The sequence below is a fragment of the Malus sylvestris genome, chromosome 16, assembly GCF_916048215.2.
Source record: "Malus sylvestris chromosome 16, drMalSylv7.2, whole genome shotgun sequence".
Classification (NCBI taxonomy): Eukaryota; Viridiplantae; Streptophyta; class Magnoliopsida; order Rosales; family Rosaceae; genus Malus; species Malus sylvestris.
This window is the reverse complement of record NC_062275.1, coordinates 10,499,321-10,510,156: the sequence shown is the minus strand read 5'-3', so window position 1 is coordinate 10,510,156 and position 10,836 is coordinate 10,499,321. Positions and strand designations below refer to the sequence as shown.

General features: G+C 36.3%; 1 protein-coding gene across 4 annotated transcripts; it reads right to left on the bottom strand.

Moving 5' to 3' along the window:
- Window positions 1–2,859: 2,859 nt before the first annotated feature.
- LOC126608564 (probable inactive DNA (cytosine-5)-methyltransferase DRM3) lies at window positions 2,860–9,445 on the bottom strand. 4 transcript variants are annotated; one of them, XM_050276509.1, is made up of 11 exons: window positions 9,251–9,445; window positions 8,564–8,603; window positions 8,298–8,386; window positions 8,013–8,109; window positions 7,674–7,720; window positions 7,321–7,428; window positions 6,868–6,967; window positions 6,061–6,173; window positions 5,253–5,355; window positions 4,832–4,911; window positions 2,860–4,309 (listed from the first exon to the last, which is right to left on the bottom strand). In XM_050276509.1, the coding sequence occupies exons 1-11, from the start codon at window positions 9,377–9,379 to the stop codon at window positions 2,942–2,944; spliced, it is 2,274 nt and encodes a 757-aa protein (XP_050132466.1). In that variant the 5' UTR covers window positions 9,380–9,445; the 3' UTR covers window positions 2,860–2,941. The 4 variants fall into 4 exon arrangements, with proteins under 4 accessions (XP_050132466.1, XP_050132467.1, XP_050132470.1 ...); XM_050276510.1 differs by having other exon boundaries at window positions 8,298–8,426; window positions 8,515–8,603; window positions 9,251–9,359; XM_050276513.1 differs by lacking the exon at window positions 9,251–9,445 and adding an exon at window positions 8,993–9,244 and having other exon boundaries at window positions 8,298–8,426; window positions 8,515–8,603.
- Between the last annotated feature and the right edge of the window lie 1,391 nt (window positions 9,446–10,836).

The following is a 10,836-nucleotide window of genomic DNA, read 5'->3' as shown; positions in this document are numbered from 1 at the left end:
TATTGATTTTTTTTTATAGAGACAATAAGACAAAAAGCAATGTGTGAGAGGAGGGGAGGGAAGGGGATGGGAATAGGAGGGGATAAAATCCTACTCCCTCTTGTCCTCCTAGTGAATTCGAATTTGAACATCTTTACATAGGGAATTTGATATTTCGAATGAGGATCTTCTCTATGTTTTCTTTGTGAGGATCCAATGATTTTTTTAATTTTGTCCATTTAATGTATATCGTGCAGTCATAAATTATTTTAAATTTTTTATTTAAAATTGAACACAAATAGTATTTGAAGAAAACTGGTCGCACAATTAACGATGAACGGACACGATTAAAGGATCCCCTGAATCCTCACGAAAATAATCCGAAGAGGATCCTCATTCTGATATTTCTAAATTCCATGACAAATGTACATAAAATGAGAGAGAAATATTACAAGAGTAGCATTATTAGGGTTTTTTTTTTTTTTTTATGCTGAGTAAAGTTGCTTGTTTGAGTCAATGGATGTCAATCATAATCATGCTTATGGTAGAAATATGGCCATGAAGTTGGAGACGTGCATTTTCTTTCATCTTTAACTTTATTGTGTTGGGTTGGCATTATCGCCTGAAATATTTTTGTTTAAACTCAGTTGAACTTGAGGTTTTTTTTTAATTTTTTTTATGCATCGAAAAAATCATCATATGACTTTAAGTGCATAGAGATACTCTTAAATCTTAACTAACTGAACTACATGTGTCTTGCAATACTTTTTGTAACTTGAAAGGAAAAACACCATCAGACAAAAAACTAGTTGGCTAGAAAATAACTACAAATTTAAATCCCACTTACAAAATCTAGGGATTTCCATTTATACATGAATTTTTGTATATAAGTCATCGTTACTGGACTCCCTATGTACTCTGAATTCTATTTGTTTTCCCTCCACTACTATCATTGCCCATCATTTGCGACATTGAAGATCAAAGTGTTGATAGAAAGAAAGCATTTTCCAATTGGAATATCCTATCCACATGTTCCATAAGGAGTGACTCATCAACTTTAAGAGAAATAATAATATAATAATTCAACCCAAAGTCCATTTGCTTTGATTATTATCTCCGGCTTTCTCTTATAAAAGTGAAGTTATGATTTTCAATCATATTTTATATACGATACTAATTTCAAGAAATAATGTTTACACTTTCATTTCTGGCTTTCTTTATAAAAGCGAAGTTATGATTTTCAATCATTTTTTATATGCGATACCAATTTTGAGAAATGATGTTCACACTTTCTTTTGATCATTTTGCACTACGTTTTTTGACCATTTTGTCATCATTTACTTTTGTTTTATACCATGAGAATGAATAAACCAACGGTGAAACAATGAACGAAAAATAAATAAATTGACGAGTGCAAGAAGAATAGGAGATGGATATAGACCGTGAAAATCATTTCCAGAAATTATTTCCCTTGTTAGTTCTATATTTTTATCTTTTATGTTTTCCTATCTTTATTCAACAGAAATTCTTCAAATGGGACAAATCTTACAAGATTACAAAGCTAATTGACCTACCATGTTGTGATGATCTACCAACTACTCACATCGTGCAACCATCCAAGTTGGAAAAGATATTTTACTTACGAGATTATAAGTTGTCCTTTTCATTTAGAAGCGTGACAAACATGGCAAGATGATCGACCAACCACTCCCATCGCGCATCCATCCAAGTTGGAAAATATATTTTACTTACGAGGTTTTAAGTTGTCCTTTTCATTTAGCAGCGTGACAAACAGAGCAGGGGGTAGCTTCATAATTCTTACCCAGATCATTTAACAAGCCAAAAGGAAAAGAGATTGGATGTGTGAGCCACATAGTCCTCCAATTGGGAAAGGGATCCTCTCCAGATTCCTTTCACCTAATCCTCCTCATCGAACAATCCGGACCCTTGAAATTTGATCTAACGACTACAAACAGGAGGCTTCTTTAAAAGTTATAATAATTTTAACCGTTTTATCAAATTTCAAGAGCCCGAATTGTTTGATGAGGAAGATTAGGTAGAAGGGATCCGGAGAAGATCCCTTTCCCTCCAATTGTAGGCCAGCCAACAATGAATCCCCAAATCGTTCCTTGAAGCAGGAGAGGAGAAGGCAAAAATGTGAAGTCTTTGTCGATGGAGATTTCAACTTTCAACCTCAATGATTTTGTCTCGCACTAAAACTTAAAAACCAAACCCTTTACGTCTGAGCCACCCAAACTTTAGGGCAAGAGACAAACTAAACCCACCATTATGTCACAAAAACAAGTTCTGCAATTTCTTGCATGATGAGCAGCGACTGATTCGATGGTTATCCAACTAGTGTTCTCAACGAGGACGAATTACACACTTTAGATGATCAAGTCATGTGCTTATCTCATCCCGTCAAGTTGGGGGCGACACTCGGATATACCAAGAATATATCCACCTCTTCCTATATCTCTCATCATCATGCGGCGTGAGACAGTCAAGAACGATGAGGGTATGTTTTTCCAGGGACAGCCAAGAATCTCCCCAACTTCGGAGCCCCAACCGTGACACTTGCAGCAAGACAGACATACTAAACCCACACATTGGTCCTCATGAAAATTTTCATTTGTAGGACCATTCCCTTTACATATGATTTTCCTTCAAGCAGAAGAATTTTGACAGTTGTCTACATAATCATCAATCGTATTGAGTGAAGACTACGATGAATATTCCAGAATCAACATGATTACCATAAACTATGCAACTTATGCACATAAAGTAGTCAATATATGTTAATGCTATCTTGTTTCCGTGTGTGTGTGTGCGCGGGCGTGTGTTTAGTTATCTGGAAGTGGCGTGTAATTCTCAAGCTCATTTTTAAAAGAAAGAACTAGTCTTACTTATTCTTAAAAAATTAGATGTACCACAAAATCCATTATGAGGAGCATATGAACAGTCAACTTTTTCTTTCTGACATAGTTCTCACACGTTGCAAAACACGAACAAACTCATAAAACAAGGAGAAGTCAAAACCTGGGATAAAGTCACTCTGTGGAGGAAGCTTAGAAATTGAGTCACTGCATGGCTGCTGACAAATGATAAAATCAAAACCACCAAATTTCCTCATCAAATTTTCAAGCTTGTTGCTTGTCAACTTTTGAACATCTTCGATCTGCTCCAACTGCCCAGTTTGTCTAGTTGCCTCCCACCACCTTCTTAGGATCTTCCTCTTTGTTGCAGAAGTTTCTACAGATACAACTCCTTTCAATCTAATGCCAAGCCGATGTAAAGCAACTTCAACCCCACCTATCCCACTGAAAACTGAGAAGACCGTTAACCCTTCTGGGTACATAGACTTCAGCGCAGAGAGATGATAACCCAAAGTATCTGTCTGAAAGCAATATTTGAGTGAGAGAAGCCTTTCTACTAAACTGCTCTCAGCAACTTGAGTGTGACTCGTTGGGTAGCCTAGGATGCGCTCTAAATATTCAGGCTCCACAGGGCCCAATTTGTGTTGTCCAACCCACACAAGATTAGATGAGCGGCAATGATGAAGGATGTCTCTCTGTTGCTCAGAAGAAGGCAGTCCATGAGAATTGGAAAGCATCCTTCCAAGCCTATCACAAAGATGAGATACCCCACTGGTTTCAGAACTGATGCACATCACTTGCTTCCTTGTATCCCACGAAGGCCACCATTTCTTTGTATGTGGCATTGCATCCTCAATGGTCATCGGTGGCTCAGGAAGGATGCGAAACCTATCCTCGGTGGGGAGATTGTGTACATAACCTTCCCTTCTGCTCAAGGCCGAGAAGAATTGAGTATTCACGTATTCAGGCTGAAGGCCATACAAGAACTGAGAAATTTTTGCCCACGAATCATAGGCTAAACTCACAATATTTCCATAAAAGAAATATGGAGGTTTAGCCACCATTTGATTCACACTCTTACCAGGATTGTTGTTGAAAAGTTTTGGAATTCCAACTTTGCCAGTTTCAGGGTCAACTTTTTCTTCCATCCATGTTGTGTCAAGGAAAGAGTTTGAATTATCAACATACTCTTGTTTTGGCCTTTTCCCTCTACGTTTTTCCTCAAAAGCTGCCTGTCTGGAAGACCTGAACTGAGGAACAACATTCGGAATAACATTTGAATCATCACCAATAAACTCTTGCTTAGGCCTCTTCCCTAAATTGTTTGCTAAAATACCACCCCTTGATTGAGAAACCGTATGTGGATAGAATTCCTCGTTTTCAACTTTGACTGAATCATATGATCCTGTAGCATAAAATCTGGAACCTGTTGCACTGCGTGAAGGGGCTGAGTACTGCGCCAGATACATTGTTCCAAACATTAGTAAACCAACATAAATGATGAATGATAAAGACTATATAATTTCAGAAATAAGCATGTTATGAGAGAAGAAAACAAGTAATGACTAATGAACATAGCCATTAGAGATAAAACTTATATTTTAACTTCTGACTTGTAAGAACAAATGAACAGAAACCCGTAAAACATGCATGAGATTATGCATATGTGCTTCAACAAGGAGATCCAAAACTTGGTAAGGTCCTCTAGGGCCATTTATTTTGAAAACAAATATATCATTATTTGAAGATAAAAGATTAGGATTAGGTTCAGGTTGTCAACACAATTGGCATCTCTCTCATATATACATAATGTCATAAGTAAATAATTTCACATTAGAATGAACTACTTGTGGCACTTAGATAGCAAAAAGCACTATCAAAATTTTATCTGGACAATAAGAAGCTAAATAAATTATCCAAACACAGCATGTCGGCACTTGAAAAATCATTAAATGCTTGTAAGAATGCACCCCAACCTTAGTTTCTTCATAATAGTTTCCAGAAATTTGATATTTAAAGATCGAGTCCGCAAGTTCTGAAATTGGAGCTCCTGAACCTGTAACAGCAAATGACTGTTAAAACAAGATTCGGTAAAATGCTAATAAAATTGTATCACCCCGCATAGCAACAAGGTGGTATTAATCATGTTGTAGTCACAAGCCATTCATTCCCTTCAAAGTCCAGTAGACAGCATCTAACAATTCACATTTCAAATAAACTTCTTGTGTTGAATGGAAGTTGGTTGTAACGTCACCACTAATGATAATATTAACATAAAGATCACGATAAGTATTATTTTTGAGGTTACAAGTTACAGCATCCATCTGAAAAATATTGTTACATTATTTATGTCGTTTCTTTCCAGGTCAAGTGGAGCAAATTATATAAAAGACTCACCAAACTTTTCAATTGCCCATGAGACTTGATTCTCAGTGAAACCCATTTCAAGCAGACGGAGTGACATCTCCATGGTCCCATACAATTTTTCATCATTAACATCCTGCCAATCAGAAGGTCATATTATTAAAAAATACACTCCCAAAAATCACACAACTCAGACACTTGGTGAAATAGCTACTAGACAACACGGCAACCATGTAAATGCATGTTTCAGATGCTTTTGCAAAATTGTCGCTTCAAAAAAGAACATTTAATGAGAGAAGAGAAAAATCCTGTCCTAGTCCATTGTCATTATGACGGGTACTTAAACCACCTTTCTCACCATAAAGACTTCTGTATGATTGCTTAAAGTTGGAGGCGATGAGCTCAAAGGTGAAAGGTAAACTTTGTTTTCAGTAATCTCTTAATTAAAATCGGTTAGAAGTAGGACATGAGAAAATGTAATTCCAGAAACCCAATGGAGCAAATGGAAAAGAATGCAATATATTTTAAGAGATTATAGACAGATATTACCCAATGATGTCCAATTATGCATTTCCATAAAGTGGCATGGAAAAAAACATAGTACATGGAAAAGAATTGACAGATGTAATGCTATGTATATTATTTAGTGTCCAATGGGATTAGCAAGCAAAGTTCAACATTCCACAAACTTTATGTGTCAGGCATATGCATTAGTTTTTTCTTTTCCCAAAAGACATGAAGCATATGTCGGACAAGTATCGCACAAAAACTATTAATTTTGTTGCCAATATCCAAAATGTCATCAAATGGATAACAATTTAATCAAGGATCAATTGTAGACCTCGTTTTTCTCTTCACCACCATGAGTTGTATCATCTATATCATTTTCGAGTTTGACTGCTGTCTGAGCAGCAAATATAAAATCCACCAAGTCATTAATCGGAGCGTCTTCACCTGATATGGAGCACAACGAGATTAACCAACCTATATTGAAATGTTGAACATACTATTGTAGGAAATTTTAAATAGCAGGATTGAAAAGAGATAAAAGCCAAGGTGGAATATCATAATCCAAGCAATACTGATTCTTTTTTTAAAGAATTTATGCACGTATTATACAAGTTTGACAAACATGAATATGAAATGAATTGTGCTACCCAGGAGCTTTCTTAATTGTGTATTATATTCATAAGATTAATATTCACCATACACATGCTCAAAAAGACCCATATAGAGTTTGAAGAGATTCCTACTTTTCCAGAAGCTTTCTTATGTTATGTAATATGTACTCAAGTTCCAATAATGTAAGTTTGTGGAGCTCTTCCCTGGTTCAACATTAGTGAAACTGCTTACAGTAGTAGCCCTAAACTTAACAGGAGGTATAGATCGGAATAAGCTTCATTCCATACCCGGATCCTTAATCCAATTCCACAAGAGTGGATTCATATGCCTCGTTGAGGAGCCTAAAACCAAACACATTGGGACTTATCTACGTAACACATTGGGAAAGTACATGGAATTGCAGATTAGTCATGAGAGCAAAAAACTGTCAACTGGTGAGTGCTCCCTATTTTTTCTTTTCAATATAAAAAACCAATACAAGTCAAACATTTTCATATAAAATTAAAATTTAGAATTTTCAACCTACCAAGCTTATCAATTGCAAACTCAACTTCATCCAGAGAAAAATTCATCATCAGTAAGGATGCCCTTTTTTCCTCATTAAGTCCATCTGGCAAATCAGGCTCCTGTCAAAAGTTAAAGAAGCCTTAGCATGTGCAAATTAAGACAAACAAATCACATGAAAAAACAAATATCACAATAATGAGCTGCTCCTATTACGTTCATCACGAAAAGACAAGAGAAGCGACTTAGTTGCTTTATTTGAAAATTTCTAGATAAGTTAAGGTTGCTATGTCTTAAGCATCATACAGCACTTGTCACTAAACTGCATAATGCAGTTTCAGTCACAACACTACTGGCAGCATTGGAAGTCACTAGCATGGTTACCAATGACTAGTGAAGATCAATCACAACAAGTATCCTGTGTATGTAAAGGATAGATTAAGAAAACAAGATCACAGCAGTTTTTGCAGGTTACCTCTTTTGGTTCAGCAATATTAGGAATCTCCGGAGCACTGCTTGCATCCTTGTCATCAAATAAGCTATCCAGAGAATCTGATGATCCAGAATCTGACTTTCGAGAATCCTGTTCATTCCAAAACAGGTTGACTATAAGCACTCAAAATTCCTTGGTGGATACGTGACGTACACTTAAATGACAACCCAATGATAAATTCACCGGCCCTCCCACATGCAAAATAGTGAGATGGTTGTACCAATGCTAGGACGTTCTCTTCAGTATTTCGAATTGAACTAAGAAATGATTTTGGGAAAACCATTCAACTAAAAAACATATGCAATTGGAACGTCAACAAAAAATATGTCACTTACTGGATATGACAAAAGTGTCTCCAATAACACTTCTGTGTCACCTTCACCTAGATTTGAAGAAAAATACTCAATCATCAAAATTTTATAGGAAAAAGACATTCAAATTGCACGATCCAATATAGATATCAATATAATGATAATAAGACACTGAGTGCATTAAATAGGGAACATCAAGACTCTGTTGGTGTACGAATGTGCGTGTGAGAATGTATTCAGCCCAGGTTTAGTGTTGTTTATTTATAATATTCTAAATCTACAGTGCCACAGGTAACCCCACCAACCCTCACCTACATTTAGTACGATCAAATAGAATGGAGTTCACAGTTTGGCATGACCTACCCTTTTCTTCAATCACTTTGTCCACGAGTGATGGTGAAAATCCCATTCCAATCAAATCTGGTCTCAAATTGCAACCCGATGAACTTGCGACATTGTTCTGGAATTGCAAAGGAAGAAAGGAAAAACAATGTAAGTGAATAACAACCATTATATAACTTAATTCATACATCATTTCTCAGCCAGTTTCAAAATTGTTCACAATTGACTTAGTATGATCAGATATATCATGTGTGGTGAAGTTTCTCCATATGAACTGGCAAAAGTATCATAAAATGGTGGGCATACCCCGAAATGGCCTGAAAATGTAGGATCTGAATGCAACTCATAATCCAAGATCTCTTCTTTAGTAACAATTGCCTTCTCATATTCCTGTTCTGAGGAGCTTTTCCTGTTTGAGTAATTTGTCATATCGACCTACAGAGCAGAAATAGAGAGCACATAAATACACGGATGACATTCAACCATCTCCAAAGGATTATGTAGAGCTACTACGTAAGCATACCTTTTCCGAAATGAAACAAATAAAGCAAAGATAGAAAAGGTGAGTTTACTATGACAACAAACTGCATAAGCTAGGCCGCCAGTCACACTCTGCAAGAAAACAACCATCAAGTTTAGACCTTTCAATGGGGCATGAACCAATAAATAACTTCTTGATTCGTAAGGTCACCATTCAGCAATATCTAGTTGATTATATAGTGCGGAGAATCGTCTTCTGCATTATACTAGCAAGCTACAAACCGTGAAATCTATATATCTAACCGGTTAGATCTCTTTTGTACTTTCGCATGAATCACCTTACACGACAACGACGCACCTGTAACGAACCCTAGCGAAAGCAATCCGGCGTACGAAGCCATGCATTATATTTCTTACATAAAAAGAAAGTGCTTCATTTGCAAACATACCAGATGCTCAAGGTGCAATTATGAAATAGAATAATATACTTAAGCTAAACCAAAATTCACATACCTAATCACCTAATTACCAAATCAGTCATGCAAATTCACACAATTAATGCCCCTAATAATTTACACAAAAAATTCCTACCTTCCTCCATTTTCTCAGCAACCAAACGGACCGAAAAGGAAATGCAATTACATTAGAGCGGTAATGAACAGAGAAGGAAACAAATTTAAGAAAATAAAGTCTAAAGAGACGTTATAATCTTCAGCTATGATAATTTAAGCTGAATGAAAGAAGGAAGCGCGAGTGCCGTTCGGTGGTCCGGGACGTACTTGATCGGAAATTTCAACGGCCGGAGCGGAGCAGAGCCCATGCGGCCGGTGCAGCGGCGCGTCAACTGTACTCACTCCCGCGGGAGAAAGGTTCGTTGGGAAACGAGCTGAGAGCTGCGAGAATCGCATAGGGCAACTGAATCACTGACTTTTTTTACGGTCTATGAAATCTAACCAACAGGATCCTCTCAGGGTCTCTGTGAGGGTTACGGAAATTCATGAATCTTATCCGTTAATTATATATCATGCAGTAGTTTATATCAAGTATTGTTTGTGTTCAATTTTAAATAAAAATATTTAAAATAATTTCTAATTGCACGATGTATGATGAACGGACAAGATTGACGGATTTTCAGAATAGGATCCGGCGAGGATCCGGATTCGAAATCTAATACTCCTCAGAGGTTACGGCGTCACTGACTGCCGTTAAAGCTTCTTCTCTAATAGGAGGAGAATCTCTCTGTTGTTAAAAAGGAGGGGTCACGGGCTTCCGTGCGTTTACTGACTGTGTTGGTGGTGGGCCATGCGGTCGGGAAAAGGAAGCATGACTGACATGTGTCGTGATCAGGTTTACCCGCCTGATTTAGCACTCACCAACTGCTTGTCGCACTCCGCAATGGTTATTAATTTCAAGAAAGGGTGGGGTTGTTACGCATTGGATCTCTTCCATCAAATTCACTCAATCATTCATCTTAGATCTTTGAAATTTGATTCAATAATTAAAGTTATTATAACTTTTAAACAGACCTCTTATTTTTAGTCATTGGATCAATTTTTAAAGGCTCGAATTTGTTAATTGGATGTATTTTGTAAAAAGGATCTAAAGATGATCCCTTTCCTGTTGATACCACCTTCAATTTTTTATTTTTCCACTTTCAACAAATTTTGATAAAATTATTTCGCTGGCATCTATTTTTTTTTATCAAACGAAAAGGGACAAAAAGCTATCTACAAAAAATTACAAAAAAGAAAATTCGAACATAAAATCTTATGTGGATAAATACTCTTAATTAATTAAATTACAACGCACTTGCATTGAATTGACCTGACTAGAATAAATAACCCACTAAATTTAATAATGTTGAATAACAATACAAATTTCGATTTGTATACTTTATCTAAGCGAAGAAGATAGAGAAATAATGAAAGGGTTTAATAATGTTGAATAACAATACAAATTTCGATTTGTATACTTTATCTAATAAGCGAAGAAGATAGAGAAATAATGAAAGGGTTTGAAACCCCAACGCAATAAAGTTAAGGAGTGTGATATTCACACACTTTATTTTACTTCTCACACATCATTTGATAATTTCTGTTCGTTGATCTTCTTCAATTCATCTGATCCAACGGTTGAAAATAAAAAAGATGTGTAAGAAGTACAATGAGATGTGTGAATATCACACCCCTAAAGTTAAAAGCACAATCCCCTAACTACCATGGCAAACCAACTCTTGCTTCACCATTCCCCTCTATTTTTTTCCCTAAGATAATGTTATCCACACACTCATTTTTACCTCTCACACACTCTTATAAGTTTCAAGCATTGATTTTTTTTAATTCATTTAATTCGACAGCCGAAAATT

Excerpts from the sequence above, each read along its gene's own strand:
- LOC126608564 (XM_050276509.1), bottom strand. The coding sequence starts at position 9,379 with ATGCGATTCTCGCAGCTCTCAGCTCGTTTCCCAACGAACCTTTCTCCC. Across the intron at positions 8,110-8,297 it reads CATTTTCAGGCCATTTCGGG|AACAATGTCGCAAGTTCATC; the intron begins GTATGCCCACCA and ends TTGCAATTCCAG. Across the intron at positions 5,356-6,060 it reads GTGGTGAAGAGAAAAACGAG|GATGTTAATGATGAAAAATT; the intron begins GTCTACAATTGA and ends TCTGATTGGCAG.